We start from the raw sequence: 24,821 nt of genomic DNA on the forward strand, positions 1-24,821 counted from the left end.
TCATTCATTCAAACTCACATCCAACCTGAATGATTTGCCCTCACAGTAGCCTATACATCCAAGCACTCCTCACCACCAGCTTCATGACCAGCTTGGTCCAAGCCACCATCATCTTCTGCCCAGATTATTACAATAGCCCTAACCAATCTCTCTGCTTCCATCTTTACCTCCTTAGTTTTTCTCAACATAGTCACTGTGAGTTTATTTTTTATTGGTATTTTTTTATTTTTTAAATTTATTTTTTATTGAAGTATAGTTGAATCACAATGCTGTATTAATTACTGCTGTACAGCAAAGTGATGCAGTTATACATATATATGTGTGTGTGTGTGTATATATATATATATATATATATACATACATACATTCTTTTTCATATTCTTTTCCATTATGGTTGATCACAGGGTATTGAATATAGTTCCCTGTGCTATACAGTAGGACCTTGTTGTCTATCCATTCTGTATATACTAGTTTGCATCTGCTAATCCCAAACTCCCAATCCAACCCTCTCCCACCCCCCGCCCCCTTGGCAACCACCAGTCTATTCTCTACGTCCCTGATTCTCTTTTTGTTTCATAGACAGGTTCATTTGTCTTCTTTTAGATTCTACATATAAGTGATAACGTATGTGTCTTTCTCTTCCTGACTTACTTCACGTAGTATGATAATCTCTAGTTGCATCCATGTTGTTGCAGATGGCATTTTGTTTTTTTATGGCTGAGTAGTATTCCACTGTAGATTCGTACATCTTTATCCATTCATCTGTTGATGGACATTTAGATTGTTTCCGTGTCTTGGCTATTCTATTGTGAATAGTGCTGCTATGAACATAGGGGTGCATATATCTTTTTGAATTATAGTTTTGTCTGGATATACATCCAGGAGTGGGATTGCTGGATCATATGGCAACTCTATTTTTAGTTTTTTGAGGAACCTCCATACTGTTTTCCACCGTGAGTTTTTAAAAATCATCAGAGTGTGTCCCCCTCTGTACAGAGCTCTCTGAAGGCTTCCTAGGCTCAGGGCTAGAATAGATTCTCCCTCAGAGCCTCCAGAAGGAAACAACCCTGCCGATGACACCTACAGATTTCAGAAATTCACCTCCAGATCTGAGAAAATAAGTTTGTTATTTTAAGCCACCATGTTTGGCAGCCCCAAGAAACAAATACACTAGTCAAGAATTTTTTTACTTTCACTGGCCTTTTGTGAAGCTGTGATCTAAGTTAATACCTACAAGCAAAGGACAGTTGCGGTAAAAGGTTTTGCCAATGTTCCTTCCCAGGTCCCTCTAAGAGGACTCCCACCCGACAGAATGTAGAATTTGCCTCATACGTTGGCTGTCCCCAACTTCAGACTCGCAGGAAATGTATCCCCCAGAATGAGCTGCTCCTCCAAGGGTCCCAGCTCTGAGCCCTCATGATCCAATCTTCCACTAACTATTCTCTGTCCTCCTGCCCACTGGCCACCCTAATCCAGGCTACTGCCACCTCCCCAAGCCCCTGGAGATCCTTCAGCTTCTCTGGTCATTTCCTCTCTTGTACCCTCTATTCAGCAGCCTGAGAAGTTTTGCAAGTTACAGATTTGACTATTGTCATTCCACTGATTAGGAGCCTCTGCAGCCTCCCGTGTTCACGAGTCAAGTCTGAACACGTGGCAGCCACAGCAGACTGTGCCTCCACCCCCACAGCCCCGCCCCGGGTCACCGCTGCAGATGTAGCTCACAGCTGCAGATGTAGCTCACAGCAGGCCATCTCCAGTTCCCTCACCAGCAGACTGAGCCCCATGTCTCATGTCTCCCCGCTTCCTCTGAGTGGAGAGGAGGAGCAAGGGAGCATCATGGTACCTGCCCGGTGGGGAGCATGATGGCAAATGTTCTGGAAGGTACTCAAGAGAAAAACAGAAAAGACAAAGTCCTCTGAAGGTACGTCACGGGACATGAACTGGGTCAAAGAAAAGAACCAAGACTTGACAGATCAAATCTCAACGGTCAGCTACAGCGTTAAGAGCTGGGGGTCTGAACATAGCACAGAGCACACGGTCATTTACTGAAAAAGAGTCAACTTTAATTGTAACTGACCAAACTGCATCCAGGAATGTCTCTGAACAATTGAACAAAGAAACACGATAAAATTGTCCTACTGAAGAAACCAAGAGTTTCCGCCAGCCCCAGAGCTTCTGAGGGTTAGGCCAAGAGCAGCCCATTCCCAAGGCCGGTTCTGTCCCCCACGCCAGCTTCTCATCCCATGAGGAGGGCTGGGGATGGGCGAGGGACCTGTCCCCTCCTCCCAGCACGCTGGGATCTCTTAGAAAGTCACCAGTGGGGTGTGCCTTTCCTCCCATCTCATTCCTGTCCTAAGGTAAATGGAGACCCTCTGGGAATCACCCCAAAAGCCAGGAAACAAGGTGAGGCAGCCCAAGTGCCTTCCTGGACTCTCAGCCAAAGCTGTATTCCAGTCTGCTCGGTTGGTTCCTGATGCCCAGGGTGGGGATTAAATAAAATATGCACTAGAGAAAAAACTCAAATGCCCCCAAATCTCCACAACACAAGTCACAGAGCAGAAGAAAAAATAAAACAACGGCCCTAATGAGAAGCAACAGCGGCCGGCCCTCAGAAGACACGTTCAAACTCTGTCTGGTTGGTAGTGGCGGGATTGCGGCTCTGGTTGGTGGACTGCTGGGTGATCTGGCTGCCCTTCCGGCGCGGTGGTGCGAGGTACTCAAACATGGACGTCAGGTGGGTGGACAGCATGCCCTTGAGGTCCGAGGGCATGGGGTCGGACCAGAAGAAGTCGTGGTTCAGGGCGTCATCACTGTCGATGCGCTGGGCGGGATCCAGCACCAGCAACTTGTCGATGAGGTCCAGTGCGTAGGGGTCACGCACATAGGCCTTCAGCCTGTCCTTCACCTTCCGCTTCTGGCCCTTGACCAGGTCCAGTTTCTCAAACAGCTCGTACTTGTCCACATTTGGCCACACCTGGGGTGGGAGGCATGGAAAAGAGGATGTAGTCAGTTCAGGGGGTACGTGGCTGGTCCACCGGTCAAGCACTTGAAGGGACTAAACGTTCTCCGTTCAGAGGCTCCCAGACTGCCCCTAGAGGGCAAACTTGACCCCTCCAAGGTGAAAGCAGCAGGAACCACATATTTGGCAAACACCAAGTACCGGGCCCTTTGACACAAGTTGTCTGGCGTATGTGCACCGAGCCTGATGGAACCACAGTTGTCTCACAGCAGGGCAGCTCAGCTCTGAAGTGAGGGGCTCAGACGCCCTCCCCAAAGCCACAGAACTAAAGGGATGCAGCCGAGACTTGAACAGTCTGTGTGGCTCTAAACAGCAGACCCCAACCATCCACCAGCAACCTCTCCGGAATGGAGCTTGTCCTCTATTCAGCACCCACCCCTCCCCTGCCAGGGAGACTTCTCTGCAGCCCGTGGGGCCCAGGGGCCCAGGCAGCCCGACTGCGTACCTCAGGAGTGATGGAGCCACAGAGCTGGCTGATGAGGGCAAGCTGGTGCTGCTCTGTGTTGCCCTGCATGATAGGGCTGCGGGTCCACATCTCTGCCATGATGCACCCAGCACCCCACAGGTCAATGGGGGGGCCGTAGTCCCGCTCCCCTGAGAAGAAGAGCACACCAGGAGGGCCCCTTGAGCCCGACAGCCTCCTGAGAGGCAATGCCCCCGGGCCGGGGGCTCAAGAAGCCCTGGCAGTGGGGAGCTGAGGCCAGGTAAGTGCCCAGCCCCTGCTTCCCTCTGCCAGCTCGGGAGAGTCCTCACCGAGCAACAGCTCCGGGGGCCGGTACCAGAGCGTCACCACACGGTTGGTGTAGCGGTTGGGCTGGCTGTTCTTGGCCAGGCTGAAGGCCCGGGCCAGCCCAAAGTCTGCCAGCTTCAGAACTCCATCACGGGTGATGAGCACATTAGCCGCCTTCATGTCCCTGTGCAGGATCTGCAGGAAGCACACAGGTGAGGGTTCCCGAGGGTCCTTCAGCCACACCCACCCCACAGTGAGAGCAAAGGCCAGCCCCAGCCTTGGTCTCTCCTCCCCTACTCTGGCCCCCACCTTGTTCCTGTGGATGTAGTAGAGACCATTGAGCAACATCTGCATGACCCTCTTGATCTCAGACAGTGTGAACTTGACTAAGACGTTGCTCAGCAGCCCGGCAAGATCATGCTCGCAGAAGTCAAACACCAGGTATATACTGCCTTTGCAGCGGTTATAGGGGGAAGCTGAGACCGGAAGAATGAGGGGGAGAGAGAGGGACAAGAAAAAAAATCAAAAATCTCATATGCCACTCACTTTCCCACAAGCAGCTCCTACCCTCTCTAACCTATGGACCCCTGGATATCCAGGTGCGAATTCCTTCACAGGTAAAATATTTTCTGAGCGCCTTCTCTGGGCTGGGTACTGTGGCAGGCCCCGAGGAGGCACCTGCTCTGATGAAAAGGCCAGAGAAAGCAGTCACACTTGGTATGTCTGGGTTAAGAAGAGGCGATGTAAGTGTGCCCACTTCCAACTTTTGCAAACAAAACCTTAGGCAATAAGCTAAGCCTCATTTTCTCAATCTGAAAATGGGGATGAGATCCGAACAACTTACCTTTGGTTCGACAGATCTCAATCAAGTTGACCACATTCTCGTGTTTTAGAAGCTGGAGGATCTTGATTTCCCGCAAGGCTGTAATGGGGAACTGGGTGGGAAAAAGACAGGAGAAGGTCAAAAGTGGGTGAGCGCACCACAGACCAAGGAACTGGCCAGGGAGTCCACAGGAAGGGTCAAAGGTTGGGAGACAGAGTAAGAGCGTAAGCTCTGAAATTAGCTGTCTCAAATGCCATATTTGTAAAATGGGTGTAATAGTATGTAACCCTCAAGGAGCTGGTTCCAGACAATGAATTGAAATAGTGATACTTCACACAAATGCTCTATTACTAGTTACTAAATGCTCCACAGTTTCTTCAACCTTGTAAGTTTTAGCTCTATGCCTGTGTTTAACTGTTAGGTCGTTAACAAATACAAAAATAAAGAAGCAAGTCTCTTGAAAGCTGGACTAGAGCTAAGATCGGGCGGGGGGTGGAAGGCACTGTTGTTTTTCAAGTGAATACCAGTCACCCTTTTAAAGTCATTGCATATAACTTATTATTATTTTACATTCAACAAAATTAAACTCTAAAGAAAAAGTGCTCAAAGACTTCCTAACTTCAGGAACCAAGGTGCACTCAGTGCAAGCATGAGCTCCCCCTCCTGGCACCAACCACCTTCACCTAACAATGAACTATGAAGCGCTTTAAAACATTTGAATTAAAAGATTTAACTCGGAAGTCAAATTCCCTGGAGTATGGAAATTTCCAAACACGTAAACTGAATCTATACGTTAAGAGTCCCAGAAGCAGCAGAGTGGAAACCCAACCTCATGCCCAAGGGAGCTGGCCGACCTGCCCACCCCACCCATACTCACCCCCTCCTTCTCGTTCTCCATCAGTACCTTCTTCAGAGCCACTTTTTGGCCGGTCTTGCGATGCTTTGCCTTAAACACCTCCCTGCAGGCCGAGAAGGGGACCCAAGAGGACTCTTTAGGCTATTTCCGCAGGGCCCGCCCCTCCCCCACCAGAGGAGAACAGGAAAGGGAATCCGGGCGGGGCTGGGCCGGGTACCCAGGGCACTCGGCTACCCCACCACGCGGTGTCTTCGGTCCCTCTCCGAGCCTCTACCTCCTTCCCTCTGCCCCTTCTCCCCACCCGGCAGTCTCGCGGAGAGATCCCGCACCACTCACATGCTCCTCTCTGCAACCCCTCCCTGCCCCCCATCAAGGGCCTCAAGCTCCTCCCCGCCAGCCGGCTCTGTCAGGCCCGGGCGGGCTGCGGCGCGGCCTAGCGAGACCAGGGGACAAGTCTGTGGCTAAATGGCTTCCCGACCAACTGGGCCCGGGCCTGGGCGTCCCGACGTCGGCCCGGAGGGGTGCAGGCTCAGGGCTCCCGGTCCCTGGGGGCCAAGACTTACCCGAAGGTGCCTTGGCCGATTTTAGCGAGCTTCTCGTATTTGGACACCTCATCACAAAAGGGGCATTCCACCGAGTCGTACTGCTTTGCCATGGCCGCCTCCAGTGCGCCGCCGCCACCTCCAGCCGCCGCCGCCGTCGCTGCTCCCGCTCCAGGTCCCGCCGCCGTGCTCCAGGCCCCTCCGCGGCCGCGCCACTTCCGCCTCCACGGCCACTTCCGGCCTCGCGGCGCCGACCCCACCTCTTCCGTCCGCCGCCCGCCGCCAGGCCCCCTGGGACTTGTAGTTCCCGAGAGGCCAGGAGGAGCCGGAGCTGCAGAGGCGCCTCCGCCACCGCCGCTGCCCCCGCCTCCGCCGCCGCCACTGCTGGCGGCGGCCCCGATCGGGGGCGCGGGGAGTCGGGGCGCCGGGGCTGGGGCTCGGGGTGGTGCGTCCCGCTGCATCGGCTCGGGCCGCCGCCGCTGCCGAAGCCGCTGCCGCTCTGGCGCCCGATCCGGGGCCAGCCGCAGTGCCCTGCTCCTCCTCCTCCGACGGCGCCGCCTCCACCAGGCTGCGCTGGGCGCGGGGCGGGGGGGCGGCCCCCGAGCCGCGGCCTGGGGGCTCCCTGGCCGGGCCCGGGCCCGGGGCGGCCGGGCGAGGGGGCCGGACGGGAAGAGCCGATGAGGAGGCGGCCCGAGAGCCCGGGAGGGGGCGCGTTATAAAGGGGGAGGTGCCCCAGCCTCCCCCTCCCCTCCTCCTCCTCCCGCCCCCTCACTCCTCCCTCCCACCCTTCGCGGCCGCACCTGCCGCCGCCGCCGCCGCCGCCGCCGCCGCCGCCGCCGCCGCCGCCGCCGCCGCCCGCCCGCTCGTTCGCCCGCTCGTTCGCCCGCTCCCTGTCCGCCCGCCGCCCTCGGCGCGTCACCGCCCGCGGCCCCTCCTCCGCCTTCGGAGGTGGGGCCCCGCGCTCTACACCTGGCTGCGGGGCGACTCGCCGCGTGCCTCAGTTTACCTACACGTGCTAGCTGCCGCGGGGAGCCCCTTCCTCCCCAGCTCGGGGTGCACCCCCTCACAGGCGAAGGCGGGAGGTGCCGAGGGAGCGGCCTCCGGCCTGGGGAGGAGAGAACGGCCCCCACCGCCGCCTCCCCGGGCCCCTGCCACCCGCCGTTGATATGGCAACTGACAGCCGCCAGGGGGCGCGGCGACATTGGTGGCGGCGAGCGAGCAAAGCCCAGGCTTTTCCAGCCCTGGACCCCCTGTTCTCCGGGAGGCAGGGATGAAACCCACAGGACCCCCGTCCCCGCTGAGCTGCGCCCGAGCTGGTCGCGCCCCGGGTCAGTAGTCACAAAAGTAGCTAGCATTTACTCTGCACCCTTGTGTGCTCAGGAAGTGCTGGGCGTTCCTGCTGAATCCTTAATCAACAGCCCCATAGTCAGGATCACTAACCAATTTTACAGAAGAGCACATTGAGGCTCAGAGAGGTGAGGTCATTTGCTCAAGGTCACACGGTGACAAAGCTCGGACTCGAACCTTGTCTGTCTGAGTCTGAAGAGGATTCTCTTGACTCAGGCTATTTACAGTCTGTCCAGGAGGACAGCAGTCGTGCTGTTTGAGGCCTGTTGTCCTTATGTGCCAGGCACCAAGCCCACCATTCACCCATCTCCTTCTCTGGTCCTGTGCCCCCTTTCCCTACCCTGGCCCTTCCCCAGCATCTTTCTGATACCTTTCTGGCTCCAGGAGCCTCCTCTTTCTTCCTCCAGCCCTACTCAAAAACCAGCCCCCAACAAGGCTGTCTTTCCAACTCCTCTGCACCTCTTCTATCTGCCCCTCCTCTCCAATCCTCTGCCAATGGATCCTGAGTCCTGTCCTCCCCAGTCTGCCCTCTCCATCTGTCCCCCTTGGAGCACCCGCCAGATCATTCTGAAGTGGAGTCTGTATGTATTTCCCACCACTGTCTTCAGGAAAAACCAAATTGTGACATTTGAGGCTCTTTCCATCTTCCCTCATGGGCTGTGGCCACACTGTTTCCTGCCCCCTGGGCCTCCTTGCCTTCAGGGCTGTGCTCTCTGATTGCACCCCAGTACCTTTCCTACCTGCAGGAAGCCCCCCGCACCGGTTGCTCTCCACCTCTTAGCTTACATGGCTTGGCCTTGAAGCTTCCTTGTAGGAGCAGTCAGGAATGGGTCTGGTGATCCTGGTGTCCCAAGAGACCCTGTTCTGCCATGGGGGACCCTGCCAGGGAAGGTCTTGAGGGTCAGGTGAGGAGCAGAGAGCACTCTCCTGAAGGCAGTGTAGACCAGCAGGGGTTTGAGGCATGTCAGGGAGTGATCTGGGGTCAGCTTCTTGGGCACACTATTAGAAGCAGAGTGGCCATTGGCTAAATTGGGGGTGGGGAGGGCAAGGAGGGAGAAAATAACAATTGTAGGGCTTCCCTGGTGGCGCAGTGGTTGAGAATCCGCCTGCCAATGCAAGGGACACGGGTTCGAGCCCTGGTCTGGGAAGATCCCACATGCCGCAGAGCAACTGGGCCCGTGAGCCACAATTACTGAGCCTGCGCGTCTGGAGCCTGTGCTCCGCAACAAGAGAGGCTGCGATAGTGAAAGGCTCGCGCACCGCGATGAAGAGTGGCCCCCGCTTGCCACAACTAGAGAAAGCCCTCGCACAGAAACGAAGACCCAACACAGCCATAAATAAATTAATTAATTAATTTAAAAAAAAAACAATTGTAGTAAGTACAATTTATCAAGGGAAAATAAATGGTCCAAGCTGTACGCTTTGCACTTCATGGGAATTATCTCAATTCTCACTCAGCAATATTATACTATTATTACCTCTATTGTACTCAGAAGGACTGAAATTCAGAAGTGCCATCATTGGCCAGGGTCAAATGGCTGGCCAGTTGCTGGCATTTGAACCAGGTCAGTCTGGTGCCAGCCCCAAGCAATTACCCGTGTCAGGACCCCACCCATCTGGGCTGAGGGTGGAGTTAGGGCACAGTCATGGCACAGTCATGTCACAGCACCACTGGCTGGGTGCCTTGGATGCCGGTGGGAGGTGTGGGAGGGGATAGTAGCATTGGAGGGGGTAGCTCTGCCGTGGGCTTGTGTGGCTTCCACCATCAGACTCTCAGGCTGGGGCCCCTACTTGTTTCTCACGAGCCCTCCCTAAGTCACATCCTGTGGGCAGAGGCCTCAGCAAAAGTTCCAGTGGTGTCACCTCCTCCACCCCACCATCCCTGGCCTGAACCCTGACATCGCCAAGTCACTTCCCCTCAGGGCCTCAGGCCCTCAGCCCTCCCTTGGGGAGGAAGGCAGGCAGGAGCAGTCAGAAGCCCTTCAGAAGGCTGCCCAGGTGAAAGTGAGAAGAAATTAGGTCCTAGCCAGAAACAATTTCTCACTGACTTTGACTTCTGATTTGCTGGTTTGAGGGAAATGTTTCCTATTTCCATGGATCAGCTAAGCTGGCAAAGCAGGGCATGTGGCCAATACTCAGGAATGTTTGCCGATTGACTGACCAGGCTCTGAGAGAGCCTCTGGTCCTGCTGCCATTTAGCAGTTAGGGAAACTGAGGCACAGAGTAGGAAAGGGAGCCACTGGCCAGCTGTTTGACCCTGGCCTGGACCCTCTGTTTTCCTCCCCCGAGTAGGAACAGGGTACGGGGCATATTGAGAGAAGAAGAAAGGCTCGTGGGGTGGGGTGCTCTTGGCTGCCGGTCTGTGTGGGGAGACAAGGGGTCACTGGATAGGGGGATACAGGACAGAGAGTGGCTGTGTGATGCCCACAGCCCTGCAGTCCCATGGACATTCTGCCCACACCGGCTGGGTACTGACTGTGCCCGGCCCCATGTTGTTATGCGTCAGACCCCTAGAACTTTATAGCACCCCTCTTAGGAAGCTGCTATTATGGGGCCAAAGTTACAGAAGAAGAAACTGAGGTTAGGAGTGGTGAAGTGGCCTGCCCAAGGCCACGCAGCGAGGGAGCTATGGAGCTGGGATTCAAAGCCAGGTCTCTTTGTCCCCCAATATAAGACAACTGGGTCAAGCTGGGGAAAGGTATCTACTGAGTGCTACAGTATAGCAGGCCTGAGGCCAATATGGATGCATGAGGCCAGTTCTTCTCTCAACGGAGCATGAGGTCTGTTTGGAACATGCATATAAAGACAAAAGTGAATGTAATACAGATGATAACTCTCAGTGTAAACGTGTTATTTCGTTGCCACAGGATATTGTGAGGGATCTTGTATTTGTCCAATTTTACTGATGAGAAAAATGAAGCTCAGAGAGTTGATGTGACTTGCCCGAGGTGGGGTCTGAACTCAGGTTTGCCTGGGTCCAACGCCTTTGACTATGACATTGAAAGCCTCCAATCCCTGATAGCACCTGGTCAGATTGCAGACAACGGTGTCATAGACTTGGGGGGAGGAGGGCAAGGAGGGAGGGGACAGAAATCAGAGCAGGGTTCCTGGGGCACTATGGCTCAATCAGACCTCAGGGACTCAGTGGAGGCAAAAGGTAGAGCCAGTGGAGGGACAAGTGGCATTCTGAGTGCGGGTCTGGCCCAAGCAAAGGCCTGGAGGTGGGAAAGCGCTTGTGTGTTCAGCGCTGCAGAGTGGGGCTGGGCTGGCCTCCAGCACCGGCTGAGGAGGGCCTGGGGGACAGCCACCCGCCAGCAGGTCCCCAGCCACACTCCCAACGGCCACTCGAGGCAGCACAAAGAGGGCTCTGAGCTCAGCAGAGCTGCCACACTGAGCCACCACACTGAGCCCCATTCATCCTCTCAGGGATGCAGCAACTGACCTGGCACCTGGGCCAACGGCAGGGCTAGCCTGGCGCTGACAAGGCCCCTCCACCATGGCAACAGAGCCTCGTCGTGGCTGGGACTCCCAGGTTTCACACCACGTGCCTGCCCTGGGGTTTTCCTGGCCTGCGCCAGTCTGCCCCTGGCCTGAACCACCCCCATCCCTCAGCAACAACCACCAGGGTTTGCTGAGGCCACAGTGTACTGGCCCGGGTCATCATTTGCTCCTTTCGTCTTCCCAACAACTCCAGGAAGTGGAGGCTACTGTGACCCCATTTCACAGATGAGGAAACTGAGACTCAGAGAGGTAAAGTCTCTTATGGAGGATCACACGGCAAGTCGGGAGTGGGCCTGGCCAGGAAGCCAGCACTGGCTGATGCCACAGCCTCAGCATTTAGCCCAAATCACTGTGACTGCCTCTTGGAAGAGAAGCTGGGGGACCCACCCTCCACCTCCCACCAGGAAGACCCCCAGCTACCACCAGGCCACAGGCCCCTCTCCCTTTTCTGACAACAACCCAGAGATGGGAAGGGACACTGGCCTGGGAGTTAGAACACCCGGGTATCTGTCTGTCTAGTCTCTGCTCCTCTTTAGCCTCAGTTCCCTCATCTGTGAAATGGGACAGTACCAGGATCATCTCACAGGGCTGTGACGATCTGTAGGGGCTTCCAGCTCCATGCCTGGCTCATGGTCAGTGCTCAGTAGAGGGAGCTGGAGTTGTACCCCTCCTTATCCTCCTAAGGCCATGGTCCAGAAATCCCATCCTTTCATTTGAACTTTGAACACCTGTCCCATCCAGGCCTGTTTGCTGCCTCTGTCTCACAGGCTGTGTCCCTTTTCCCTCCAGGGCCTCAGGTTCCCCCTCATCCCATCGAGAAGGTTCAGCAGACCTTTCCCCCGCCAAGGTCTATCATCCAGCTGCCAGAGGGTGGCGGGAGTTATGAGTGTGGAAGTTAGGACCTCAGGCTCCACAGCTGGACAGGCAGATCCCAATTCCAGGTAACTTGACTTTGGTGGGGTGGGGCTCAGTTTCCACATCAGTAGAATGAGGACAAGAGAAACAACATTTGCCTCTTAGGGCAGAAGAACTGAGCCCTGTGGCTGCACATACTAAGTGACCAGAAAACGTTAGTCGTTAGTAGTCATTATTTTTATGGAGGATGCAGGATGGGCCCCATCTGACCTTGAACTTCCCCTATCACAGCCCCAGTTGCCAGCCCTGGGGCCAGGATAATAATGTCCAATCATGCTGGAGCCTCTGGGGGTTGACTGCATACCTTGCACTCGTGCCTATTCTAGAGATTAGGTGACTGAGGCTTCAGAGGCAGAAGTAACTTGTCAGCAGCACTCAGAGCCAGGATTTGAAGCTCCTGGTCTTTCAGCTGCACCGCCCCCAGCAGCTGCTGAAAGCCTCCACAGGTGTCAGGGACAACCTGTGTAGGAGAGGTTTCGTTTCCTCATCTCTGTCCTGTCCACGTGAGCGCACACACACACACACACACACACACACGGGGGTTGTAGGGTGGAAAAACACCAGACTGTGGGTTAAGGGGCCTGAAAGGGCAAGTTGTAACCCAGTCTGTGCCACCAACCCACTGTATGACCTGGGGCAATCCTTCTGCCTGTCTGTGCCTCGGTTTTCCTATCTTTGTACAATGGGGTGGTGGACTAAATTATCGCCATGTCCCTGCTAGCTTGAAAAGGAGTATAGTGGGCACTGATTCTGTGCCAGGCTTTGCACCAAGCACTGGACTCTGTGAGGTGGGCATTGCAAATACCCCCTACTCACAGAGAGGAAACTGAGGCTCCGGGAGGTGAGTTCCCTAGTCCAGGATCACACAGTGACAAAGTGGCCAGCCAAGACTTGAATTTGGGTCTGGGTGGTCCCAGAGCCCACAGGCCAAACCATGGCACCCTCCTATCCACCGCAGCCAGTGCATCCCCCAGCACTGAGGCTTAGAATAAACCCCCCTGCCCTCAGGCCTGACTCCCTGCACCCTCCCAGCCTGCTGGCCAGACCCCCTGACAGCTGTTGGCAGGTCCCCAGAGGCCCCCAGCCCAGTGGGCTCTGTTCCCAGAGTCTGTGGTTTATTTCCCAGACCTTCCAGATCTCACGCGCTTGCGGTCTGTCCCCTGCCTCCCCGAGGCCGAGGCCAAGGAGGAGGCCCACAGGGGCCGGGACTGGGGGAGGCCCCTGCCTCCGCCCCCTGCAGAGAGGATGGGGAGGGTGGGGCTGTGGGAGTTTCACTGGTTTAAAAATACACAGAGGAAGCGAGTGAGAGGGCGCGAGAAAGGGGAAGGGGAGGTGAGGGAGGCATCTCAACGTTGATGTCCAGAGTTTCGAGTGGCCACTTGCCTTCCAGCGGGGGCTTTGCACGACTTGCGAAGATGACGGAGGGGACGAAGAAGGCCAGCAAAAAGTTCAGTGAGTGCAGGGTGCCATTTGCACTGTCCTTCATCCCTCTGTCTGTCCGTCCATCTCAGCCTCTCTGTATTTGCTTCTTCATCACTCTACCTCGTTTCTGTTTTTCTTTCTGTCCATCTCTGTCTCTCTCCAGAGGCCTCTGTTTCTGAGTTTCCAGTCGCCATCTCTCCATCACTGGCCCGGTGTCTCTCTCTCTCCAGCTGGTTAGGCTCTCCATCTCTGTTCTTCTCTGGTCTGTCTCTGCCCGTCTCTACTTCTCTGTCTCTCCCCACCCCAACTCTCAGTCTCTCCATTCGTCTGCGTGTCCTCTGGCTCCCTTTGACCTCATGGCTGGGCCAGGGAAGACCTCCACACAGCCCACCCCCTGCCTCTGGGCCTGGTTCACATGGGGTCTCAGGCTGGGAGTTGCTGTGGCTGAGGCGGGGGGAGGGGTGTGTGCCATGAGATCCTGTCCCATGTCCCCATCAGCAGTGACGCTGGGACCCAGAGCAACTCAGTGAGGGGCCACACCCACCCATCACTTCTCCCCCAGGTTGGCGATCCCTTCCTGGTTCCAGCAAACTTCGGTTTCCCCTGATTCTTCTGATCTGACAGCACAGGAGGAGGGTAGACAGGGCAAGGATTATGACTGTATTCCACAGATGAAAAGACTGAGACCAAGACACTTGCCTGAGGTCATATGGGGCTACAGAGCAGGGCTCGATCTCAAGTTCCGGGACTCTGGGCCTCAGTTTCCCTCCCTGCCCCACTACTGTTTCCTCCAGACCCCCAGTCTCCAGGGGACAAAACAAGTGGTGCTGAGAAAGAAGGCAGTCGTTGGCACAATTTCTGCCCCATGGCATAGCTTTCTAAGAGCAGAGCCTCAGCATCTTCTGACAGCATTTGTCAGGAGGCAGAGAATAAGACCAAGTGAGGGGGTGGGCAGGACTGGGAGGAAAGCCCCAGAACACTGACCCCAGCAATCCAGAGCCCTGGGCCCTTGTCCAGGCTCAGCCTTGCTTTGTGACCCTGGGCAAATTCCTTCCCCTCTCTGGGCCTGTTTTCTGCCTGGTCAGATGGGGGCATCCCACCTATATATTCCATCATGGTTGTGAGGACCTGAGGAGGCACAGGATGCCGAGGAAGTGGAAAATGCCAGGGTTTTTCCTTTTTGCTTATCTGGAGGCTGTAGTGAAGTCAGTCAGATGGTGGTGGCTGCGAGGAGGGGCAGTCTCACAGCTGGGGACAGGGAGGAGGGAACTCTCATGCACCCCTGCGGAAACGAGGAGATGGTATCACCCGAGCACTGCTGCCTGAGTCCCAACACCAGGCTCAGCTGACAGGAAGGACAGAACCGCAGGGAGTGGGACCCTCAGGCTCCCGACAACCCCCTTCTCATTTCATCCTCACCTCAGGGGCACAGAGCTTCATTCAAACGCCCCCTCCCCACCCCAACACACACGTCACACACACACACACACACACACACACACACACATATACATGCTTCACCTCCCGCTGTGTGACCTCGGGCAGGTCATGTCACAGCTCTGAACCTCAATTTCCTCATCTGGAAAATAGGGGATTAAACTTGTGTCATGGAGTTGTGTTGAGAATTCAGTGAAGTAATTAATGCATGCAGCATGTCTGACAAATGCAGAGGCATTTATTGTGATCACCATCATCATCTTCATTACTTCTTATGGAGGTTATTCTGTGTGTCAGGTACCGTGTTAAGCATGTTATTTACATGCTGAGTTCGTGCTTTTCTTCAGTTCTCCCATTGCCCATAGGAGATGGGTACTATAATCTCTATTTGACTGATGTGGAGAATGGGGCTCAGAGAGGTCAAGTGACTTGCCTAAGGTCACACAGCTAGGATGTGGAATTCAAGGGATTCAAGCCCAGGGCTATGCGATTCCAGAGCTGCCATATTATACCATAACAGTTAGAGGGGGTGTCAGTGAAACTCCTAACCCTCCTTGGACCGTCAATGAGTGGAACTGCACGAATATTTTATTGTTAGTATTATTAGTGCTGGCAATATCATTAACTTCTTTCCCTCCCCTTCCCCCTGCCAGAGTTCTTCAAGTTCAAGGGCTTTGGGAGTCTCTCCAACCTTCCTCGGTCCTTCACTCTGAGACGATCTTTGGCCTCCACCAGCATCCGGCCCCATCTGGAGGCTGACACCTTTGACGCCACACAGGATGACATGGTGACAGCCCCCAAGAGCCCCCCAGCCTATGCCCGCTCCAGCGACATGTACAGCCACATGGGCACCATGCCTCGCCCCAGCATCAAGAAGGTTCGGGACCAACAGGCCACCCAGGAGGCCCCGGAGGTTGGCCCTGAGCCCCATGTGGTGCCCCGAGGGCTGCCTGAACCCCCGGGCTTGGAGGCAGCCAAGAAGGTGGTGGTGGGGACCAATGGCCCCGTGGAGGACACCCCAGCAGTGGGACCCAAACCTTCAGCAGTGGAAGTGGGCACCATGAGAAAACCTGAGGAGCCCAGGGCAGACACAGAAGAGGAGCGAGACCCCAGGAACGTGCTCTCAGAAAGGTAGGTGCCCATCAGGGGAGGGTGAGGGCAGGACCTGCGGGGATGGTGTCTCCAGCCTCCTACGAGTAGATCCCGGAGAGGACCCCCGCAACACACACATCTGAGTAGAAACAAAACAAAACACACACACACAAACATACCTACACATTAACCAAGTGCTTACTATAGACCAGGCACTGTACTTAGCCCTTCACTTGTAATTAATTCTCAGGAAAAGAACAAAAACAAAAACAAACAGGGAAAAAAAAAACACACCCGGGGAGAAGCTACTGTTATTTCCATATGACAGAAGAGGAAACTGAGATTCAGAGAGGGAATGTCATCTGCCCCAGTCAGGGTGCACATCTAGCAAATGACAAACTTAGGACTTGAACTAAGACCCGCCCCCGCCCCCCATTCCCACTCCGCGACTCCAAAGCCCTAGGCAGCCTCCAGCATGGACCCTCAGCTACTGGGTGGATCCAAGCCCAATCACTGGATCCCTGCCCTGGGGCCCACACCCGAATCGCCACCTTTAATTCTGCTGGACAACATTGCTCCCCTTGATCTAGAAGACCATTTGTTAACTAACTTGGTTACAGGGTGTGTTGAGTTGATGCAAAAATACAAATAGTGATGATATGACCATAGCTCTCATTTAGTCAGTACCCATTTTACTGGGTGTCAAAACAAATGTTACTCACTGAAAACTCTGTAAAAGATTGTACTATTACCCCCCCCCCCACCCCCCCGGCCAATCTTACAGATGGGGAAACTGAGACTCAGCCAAGGTTGCAGAGCTGGGATTTGAGCAGGAATCTGCCTGCCTCCAGTGGCTGCACACTCATCCACCACATTGTACCCACCATCTTCTAAGCCCTACAGCCATGTACTTCGTGCCCTTGGGAGACCCCCTCAGCCCCCACCAAAGGAGTCCCTGGCTTTTCTTTTCTTTTTTTCCAGTTTATTTCTTTTTTTTTTAATTTATTTTTTTATACAGCAGGTTCTTATTAGTTATCTATTTTATACATATTAGTGTATATATGTTAATCCTAATCTCCCAATTCATCCCACCACCACCCCCGCACCCCCAGTCCCTTGCTTTTCAACCCTCAGAGCCTTTGTCTAAACCATACTGGTCAGATGTACCTACTGAAATAAAGAGGGGGAAAAAAATCTGAGCAAAAGTAACTCTAGGGTTGGTTCTGGAACCTCTCTTGAGTGACTTTGCCCTGAGACACCAAGCACAGCTTCTGTGTGCTGGGGTAATTGGTCCTTCAGTGGGGAGCAGGACCTTGTAAAGCTGCAGAGTGAATCCGGTCCAGACGCTGCCTCTTACCGACTGCATGACCTTGGACAAGTCTGTTCCCTTCTCCGAGCCTCACTTTTCTCATCTGATAAATGGGCACAACGATAGCACCTACCTTGTAGGGTTGTGGTGAGAATTCAAGAGTAACATACTTGTAAAATCTTAGCACAGCGCCTGACACACCACAAACAACTCGGTAAATGGGAGTGCTTACGTTTATGATGAATAAAACTAATGCTTTTCCACCATCTCTGGCTGCTCCAGGCTGCCTTCTCTGGCCATCCCCTCTTAAATTCGGCCTCATTCGGGTGTGGAGCAAGGATTGTATGCAGGGTAGCGGGCCTCATAGTTCCGGGGGCGTTCTGAGGTAACCAAAGTCTGAGAAGCGCGCTGAGGGTTTGCGGAAGCGGGGCGGGGCGGGGCGGGGCGTGGTGAATGGGCGTGTGCAGGGGGCGTGGCCCTCCCATGCGGCGCGGGGACTGTTGGGGAAGGTGGCCTCGGAGTGGGGCGGGGCGAGGCGGAGGGGGTGTGCTCGGGGGCGTGGCCTTTCCTCTCCGACCTGACAGATGGGGAGAGGGCGGAGCGAGACAGCAGGCGGAGGGCGTGTCCGAGGCAGGGCGTGTCCTTCCCGGAAGGAGGAGTAGGCGGTGGAGCGCGCCCAGGGAGGGCAGAGGGGCGTGTCCGAGGCGTGGCCTGCAGGCCAGGCTCCTCCCCAGGAGTCCTGCTGTAAGCTCCGCAGCTCCGTATCCTGAGAAAGGCGGGAGCCGTCGAGCAGAGGAGGTCCCTGGGCTGCAGGCCGCGACGACAGGGAACTATGACTGCGGTGGGCCGAAGGTGCCCCGCACTGGGACCCAGAGGGTGAGTGACCGAGCTGGGACCGAGGAGGGCCGCCGCCGGGGAACGGGAGTTGTCTAAGAGGGAAATCCGTGCCCCTGGGGCAGCTGACAAACCTGGGTGTGAGTTTAGCATCAGGGACTTTTAAACTTTCTTTTGGTGTAACTCTATCCCCAGCCTCTCCCGGCACAGGTTGGGCATCTTCTGGTCACAACAGTACCAGGAGAGAGGCACTATCACTATCTCCAGTTTTCAGATGAGGAAAGAGAGGTTTACTTGCCCAGTTTGACACAACTAGTGAAAGTCAGAGCTAGGGTTTAACTCCACCTTCCTGGACCAGGCCCTCAACGACTAGGCAACCCATTCCCCTCCAGCAGGTCTTGAGACACCTTGAGAATGCCAAGTCTAGGACCCAGCCTTCCTCCCCTGTGGGCAGAGATGGTCCTGGCAGTGCCTCTGGCATCAGGCCTGGCTTAGAGCTAACAGAGGAAATAGGGAGACTCTCCCTTCCCCCCCTAATCATCTGGAGTGTCCAGGGGTCCTGAGGGGGTGGAGTGAGCAGATCAGATTGAGCCCTTTCCTGGTGCCCTGGGACCCAGTGTCCCACCTGCTCTCCAGGCCAAGTAGGAGTCCAGGAATTGTTGAACATTTCTTCTAGGAGCCTGTGAAGCCCAGATCTGTGCTGGAGTCAGGCGACCTGCTTTGCCTGTGTGATCTCAGGCTTGTCCTGCCCTACTGTGGGCCTCAATCTCCCCAACAGCCAAGATGGGCCTGGGATGGTCTCTGAGGATCCATCCAGCTTGGGAACAAGGGTATTTGAGAACTGCCACTGAGTAAGACTGGGAGCCTCATTCCTGAGTGTCCCAAGGGGGTCATCCCAGTGGCCGTTCAGGGAGCAGCGTAAGCTGGGGAAGACGTGTCCCTCCCCTACCCCCTGGGAAGCAGGTTGCACCTGGAGCAAAAGGAAGGAAGGGGAAGAGGTGAGGCTGCAGGAGTTTCCTGGTGCCCTGTTCCCTGCTGAGATCATGGGGGATGCAGAGGAAGGAGGGAGGAGGGGCCAATAGAACGGGAATGAAGGGCCTTTAGCTCCCAAAAAGGAGAGCACCAGCCCAGTCTCCCCCCATCCCCCGGCACCCTCAGCCTTCTGCAGGGAAATAGTGGGTCCAGAGAGCCCTGACACTCTACCTTCAGTCCATGTTATAGAGGAGGAAGCAGAGTCTCAGAGAGGGAAGGGAGGTCCCCCAACACCCCACACCCACACACGCACAGAGGAATTGTCAGGCCAAGGTCCCACCAGAGGACAACTGGCCGGCCCCGCCTGGAACACTCAATGGGTGCCATCTACCACATTTTACCAGCGAGGAGACTGAGGTTCAGAGAGAGAAAGGGACTTTCCTGGGTTCACAGAGAGATTAAGTGTCAGAGCCTAGATTTGATTCTGTCCTGACCAACTCCCAAGCCCAAGCACTTAACCACTAGGCCACATTTCACCTCCTGCAAGCAAAAATCTCAGAGCTGTTTCTACCATTACTTCAAATGACTTCCCATACCCCCCTGAAAAGGCGGTAATAGGAGCCCATTTTACAGATGAAGACATCGAGGTTTTGTGAGGTTAACAACTTGCTCGAGATGACACAGTTGAGTTGGAATTTCATTCATTTTAATAGTTACTGAGATGCAACTATCCCTAGACATTCTTCTAGGTCCTGGGGAGACAGCAGTGAGCACAGCAGGCAAAACCCTGCTCTCAAGGAGCCCCCATTCTAGTGTGGGGGAGACAGATGATAAACAAGATAATGAGTTACCCAGTCAGCCAGAAGAGAAAAGCACTACGGAGAAAGATTCAAATCAAGTAGGGGAACTGGTCTTGGAGGGTAGTGGCTGGTGGTGGCAATTTAGGAAGGTTAGCCAGGAAAAAAGTCTCAGTGAGAAACTGATGTTTGAGCAAAGGAGATGAGGGAACAGACCCTCTGTTTTTTTTTTTTTTTAGTTGAAATATTGTTGATATGCAATATTATATTAGTTTCCGGTGTACTGGGAACAAACCATCTTGATATCTGGGGAAGGGTATACTAGGCCGAAGGAATAGCAGGTACGAAGGCCCTGAGGTGGGAGCATCCTTGGCATGTTTGAGGAGCAGCAGAGAGCAAGATGGGGGCTGGGGAGAGGAGTGGTGGAAATGAGGCCAGAAAGGAAATGGGTTCAGATAAGTAAGGCCTGGGAGGCCCGGGCAAGGACCTGGCTTTGACTCTGAGCAAGTTGCAGCCGTTGCTGGCCTCAAGCAGAGGAAGGCCCCACTCTGACTTATGTTTTACGAGGACTTCTCCTTTAAGGAGGATTTGCCCGCAGTCCTACTCAACCTAAAGTGTCTCACCTGAACATCCTTTCCTGCCTCCCAGAGACCCAGGTCCCTCCACTCCACTTCCAGGGCTGTTCAGAAGGAAACTGAGATGTGGAGAAGGAAGCACCCCGGCCGGGGGCACCCTGTGTTGCCCGTGCCCCAGCCCTGGTGCCAGGCATTGAGAACAGGCCAAGACCCCCGTCCCCACCCCCCCACCATTTCCTTTCGGAATGTTGATTCTGGTCCAAGAATTCCCAACACTCCCCAGAGTCCCACGACCCTCTCGGCCCTGCAAAGTGACGTCAGCTGCCGGGCATCTGGTAGTGATTACCCACCGGGGGAGGGGGCTGTGGTGGGCTCAGCCCATTCAGCCTCCTCAGACTCTGGGCGGCTGGTCCTTGTCTTCCAAAGGGGCCCAGCTGCTCCTGGCTCTCATTTCCTGTGGAGACTTTCTCACAGCCCTTGAGACCCCCAGACGCCTGAGGCTGTGGGAACTGCGCTGGCTCGGGAAGGATGGACGGTCCCCCCACCAACCCCAGCTGGAGCCACATCCCCTCAAACCCTTAGGGGACTCTGTTTACAGAATGCTGGACGTATGTGGCGTGAGAGCTGGGGAAGAAAGGGGTCGGCTACATCAGCGGCTCAGAGGCCCACTGACTGTCTTCACAACATTGAGAAACCCCCTTCCCTTCTCTGACCCTCAGTTTCCCCATCTGTAAATTGGGGACAATAACAGCACCTGCTTCACAGGGTCATCGTGAGGACTAGACAAAGTAAAGCATTTATCCTGGACCTGGCCCGAGGAAGTACCGGTACACAGGATGCTCAGGCAATCACCACACCCATTTATAGAAGAGGAAACTGAGGCCCAACAAGGGGGATTCGCCCAGGGTCACACAGCCTCCTCCCTCCCAGCTGAGGGCCCTCTCCAGAGCCCCCGAGGGTCTTTCCTCTGTCCATGCCCACTCCATTTCCTCTTCCTGATGTTGATTCTGGGCTCCTGGTCTGGTCAAAATATTCTTTTTCTTCACTTTCCCCTCCCCAGTGTCCCCCATCTCCATCCAGGAGCAGTCCCCATCATCTGGGGGAGCCTGCCTCGGGCAAGGAATAAAGCAGAGCCAACCCAGGTCTCGTCTGAGCAGCTCTGCGCCCTTCTGTAAAGTGGGGCTTCCACACAGGCATTCAGTCGTCTTCCCCATTTGCTCTTCTCCAGCAGCTGTTAAGTCTCAGCAGCTCTTGGGACTGACTCCTCAGCTCTGCCCTGGGATGAGCGGCCCCTGATCTGTCCTCCCCTCACAGAGCTGGGACCCTTTCTGAAGCTCTGCTGGGGAGCTCACCCCTGTCAAGAAGACTGAGGGCGCAGAATGGTGGAGAGGAGGAAGGACGTCTCCAGGACGGTGGTGGCCCATCGTACAGGAAAGGGGGCAGGGCAGAGGCTAAAGCCAAGGGCCTTCCTGGCAGGGAATCCCAAAGGCCCCTTGGCTGGGTGTCCCCAGAGAGATGGGGCTTTCCACCCCAGCTCTCTCTGCTCAGGGCCTTTAAGGACTAAGGAGCATAGAGCAGGGTTGCCTCTCTGCCCCGGGTGAGTGAAAGTCGGAGTGAAGGAGGGAGAGTATCTTCAACCCCCCAGGAGGAGCAGGATGGGAGGTTTCATTTGGGGGTGGTGGTGCTGGGGCGACGAGAGGAACCACAGGGGATAAGGAACCTCCCACCTTTCCTTCTCATAGGATCCTTGCAGCCCCTCTGGGAAGACGGTTAAAATATGCCCATTTCACAGATGAGGAAGTTGAAGCTCAGAGAGGGGAGGGCAGGGGGAAAGCTGGGAAGCATGAGGCAGACGTTGGGGAAATCTCCACTCAAGGCCATATGACCACACCCCAGGGAGCAAAGTGGGGGACAGACAGAGGGCAGGGAGGCTGCAGGGCTCTGCAGGGCAAGGCTGCCCATGGTGAGGGAGGGCCAAGGTGGAACAGGATGGCAGCCTCTCCTCCAGGGTCCCTGGGGGAGCCTCGCCCTTCCCTCCTGGCCAGGATGGAGACCCTGAAGGTAAAGCTCAGACCAAAACCTGCACTGGGGAAATAAAAGATAATGGACTCTAATGACTGGTCATTAATTCAATTAATTAAGCTAATATATGCAATGAGTGGTACTAGTTATAAGAACAAATCAGCTAATACAGGCAATTAAAGGGGTTGGTTATTTAAATAATTAATGCAGCTGATTAATGGAACTGATTTAGCTCAGTTGTCACTATTATTTATTAATTGATTTCGCCACTGATATTAGAGGGGAAGTGCCTTTTAAATCCATAAAATAAGAAATTAATTAATTGATTAATTAATTAATGGAGCTGAGTTTTATTTTTAAATTTTTTTTAAAATACGGTATTTCAGTTTCATTTTATTATTTTTATTTTTAAATATTTATTTATTTATTTATTTTTGGCTGCGTTGGGTCTTCGTTGCTGTGTGCGGGCTTTCTCTAGTTGCTGTGAGCAGGGGGTACTCTTCATTGCGCGGGCTTCTCATTGCAGTGGCTTCTCTATTGCGGAGCACGGGCTCTAGGCGCACAGGCTCAGTAGTTGTGCCTCGCGGGCTCAGTAGTTGTGGCTCGCGGGCTCTAGGGTGCAGGCTCAGCAGCTGTGGCGCACGGGCTTAGTTTCTCCGCAGCATGTGGGATCTTCCCGGACCAGGGCTCGAACCTGTGTCCCCTGCATTGGCAGGTGGATTCTTAACCACTGCGCCACCAGGGAAGTCCCCAGGACTTCAGCTCTTACTCTGAGTGAAACTAGGGGTCACTCCAGTGGGTTGGAGTAGAGGAAAGTCGTAAGCTGACTTTCATTTTAACAGGATTGCTCTGGCTGCTGGGGTGAGAACAAGTCAGAGGGACACAGATGTAGGCTGGGAGGCAGTGATGAGGTGGTGGCCATAGTCTGGGCAAATGATGGCAGTGGATGGTGAGCCAACATGGTCACCTTATGTCTTAGGAATCCTGGAGTGTTGTGGGGGGGCAGGGAGAGGTGATGGGGGCTGTTGGTGGCTCCAGGCCCTCAGCTTCCCGGGCCTGGGCCTCTGCCTGAGCACCCCCACTGGCTTTGGCCACATCAGCCCACCTGCTCCCTGGGGCAGGCGCCCCCTCCCCAAGGCTCTACTCCTGCCCAGAGCGTGAGGGGAAGTGAACAGGAAACAGGAGGAAGTGCTAGGCGATCCCAGTGTCCTGGCCAAGCTGTTCCCAGCAGTGGGAGGATTTCCGGTCCTGAATGGCCGGAAACACTGGGATGGGACACCTCACCCAGGAAGAGCAGGGTGGTGAGAAGGGGAGGGGTCTGTACTCCGCCCCACTCCCAGCTCGACTGGACAGAGAGAACCCAAACACCTTTGGGAGCCTGCTGGGGCCAGGCTGCAGCTTGAGGGACTATGGTTAGAGATCAGGAAGGAAGGCTAGCACCAGGGACTCTGGAATGTCACAACAGGGAGGACTGTCAGACAGCTTCTCAAGGAGGAGCCCCCGGCCTCAGGAGCTGGGGGAAGCCCTGCATGGAATTCTGCCCTGGAAACGTATACTTCACCCACAGTTTTTGTTTTGTCTTGTTTTTAGCTCAGCTGTTTTTGTTTTAAATTTATTTTATTAGATTTATCACATTTAAATTTAAATTTGGTGCTTCTGTATTTGAGGAAGCAGTTCCCTGATGTTTGACTTTCCTCCCTATTTTGCAGATGGCAATACTGAGGCCTGTGCCAGCCAGAGAACCAGGGCCCAGCCTGACGGAATTAATAATAATAGTGATGAATACTGGTTGAGGGAATTAATAATAACAACAGTGATGAATACTGGTTGAGGGTTTACTGTTCATACATTCCTTAACCAATAAAGAGTTCTTGAGCTCCTACCATGTGCCAGGCACCGTGGTGGGGGCTCACCTGTGAGCGATACAAAGTCAGTGCCCCGGTGGAGGCGTCAGGTAACTGAGTCAACAAATAAATGTAAAGTGATTGTTTCAGGCAGAGATTGAGGAAAAGAAAGCAGGGTTGAGGACAGAGAGTGAGGGACAAGGGACTATTCTTGGCAGGGTGGTCAGGGAAGGCTTCTCTGGGTTGGGGACATTAAGCAGAGCTCTAAATAAAGTAGGGGGAGGGGCAAGCTGTGTGATGATGTGGGGTGGGGCGGAGAGCATTCCAGGCAAGGGAACAGCAAGTGCAAAGGCCCTGTGGCAAGAACGAGCTTGGCAAGGAGGCCGATGTGGCCGGGGCAGAATGAGGGACAGAATGAGGGAGGGAGGCATATTTTGGGGGTGGGAACTGATGAGGTGGGCAGTCAGATACCACCAGGGCGACGCAGGGTGTTGTAGGTTGGGGAACACATGAGCCTGTTTACACTTGTTTTTCTGGCATGAAAATGGCACCCTCTTTACTCTCACAAGGGAAGAAAAGTCTTGGTTTAGTTGATAAATTACATGGCCAGCCATTTGCAGACCATGGAGTGGGATTTAGATTTTGTTCTTTGAGAGATGGGAGGCTTGGGGATGGTTTGTGCACCGCGATCTGCTTAGCTTTTCACTTGAGCGCCGCCTGGGTGTCGGAGGGCTGTGAGGGCAGACACAGCGAGAAGGCTGCTGTGTGCTTCACAGAGGACACA

At 54.6% G+C, this 24,821-nt stretch overlaps 2 protein-coding genes across 2 annotated transcripts in view; one reads left to right on the forward strand and one right to left on the reverse strand.

Moving 5' to 3' along the window:
• Nucleotides 1–2,041: 2,041 nt before the first annotated feature.
• On the reverse strand, nucleotides 2,042–6,517 carry CDK9 (cyclin dependent kinase 9). The gene is made up of 7 exons (XM_068553313.1): nucleotides 5,992–6,517; nucleotides 5,450–5,531; nucleotides 4,594–4,684; nucleotides 4,059–4,225; nucleotides 3,773–3,944; nucleotides 3,465–3,613; nucleotides 2,042–2,974 (listed from the first exon to the last, which is right to left on the reverse strand). The coding sequence occupies exons 1-7, from the start codon at nucleotides 6,429–6,431 to the stop codon at nucleotides 2,609–2,611; spliced, it is 1,467 nt and encodes a 488-aa protein (XP_068409414.1). The 5' UTR covers nucleotides 6,432–6,517; the 3' UTR covers nucleotides 2,042–2,608.
• Nucleotides 6,518–13,078: 6,561 nt separating this feature from the next.
• Nucleotides 13,079–24,821, forward strand: part of SH2D3C (SH2 domain containing 3C) — a 30,580-nt gene continuing 18,837 nt past the window's right edge. The window contains exons 1-2 of the mRNA XM_068552356.1: nucleotides 13,079–13,185; nucleotides 15,246–15,723. Of these exons, the coding sequence (XP_068408457.1) occupies nucleotides 13,089–13,185; nucleotides 15,246–15,723 (575 nt within the window). The 5' untranslated portion in view covers nucleotides 13,079–13,088. The remainder of the gene's footprint in view (nucleotides 13,186–15,245; nucleotides 15,724–24,821) is intronic.

This window comes from Eschrichtius robustus, chromosome 10 (genome assembly GCF_028021215.1).
Source record: "Eschrichtius robustus isolate mEscRob2 chromosome 10, mEscRob2.pri, whole genome shotgun sequence".
Lineage (NCBI taxonomy): Eukaryota > Metazoa > Chordata > Mammalia > Artiodactyla > Eschrichtiidae > Eschrichtius > Eschrichtius robustus.

Bases quoted from the DNA above. Each gene is read 5' to 3' on its own strand.
- CDK9 (XM_068553313.1), bottom strand. From the start codon at position 6,431: ATGCAGCGGGACGCACCACCCCGAGCCCCAGCCCCGGCGCCCCGACTC. The intron at 5,532-5,991 runs GTAAGTCTTGGC...CTCGGCCTGCAG, and splicing joins ATCGGCCAAGGCACCTTCGG to GGAGGTGTTTAAGGCAAAGC. The intron at 3,614-3,772 runs GTGAGGACTCTC...TCTTCTTCTCAG, and splicing joins GCCCCCGGAGCTGTTGCTCG to GGGAGCGGGACTACGGCCCC.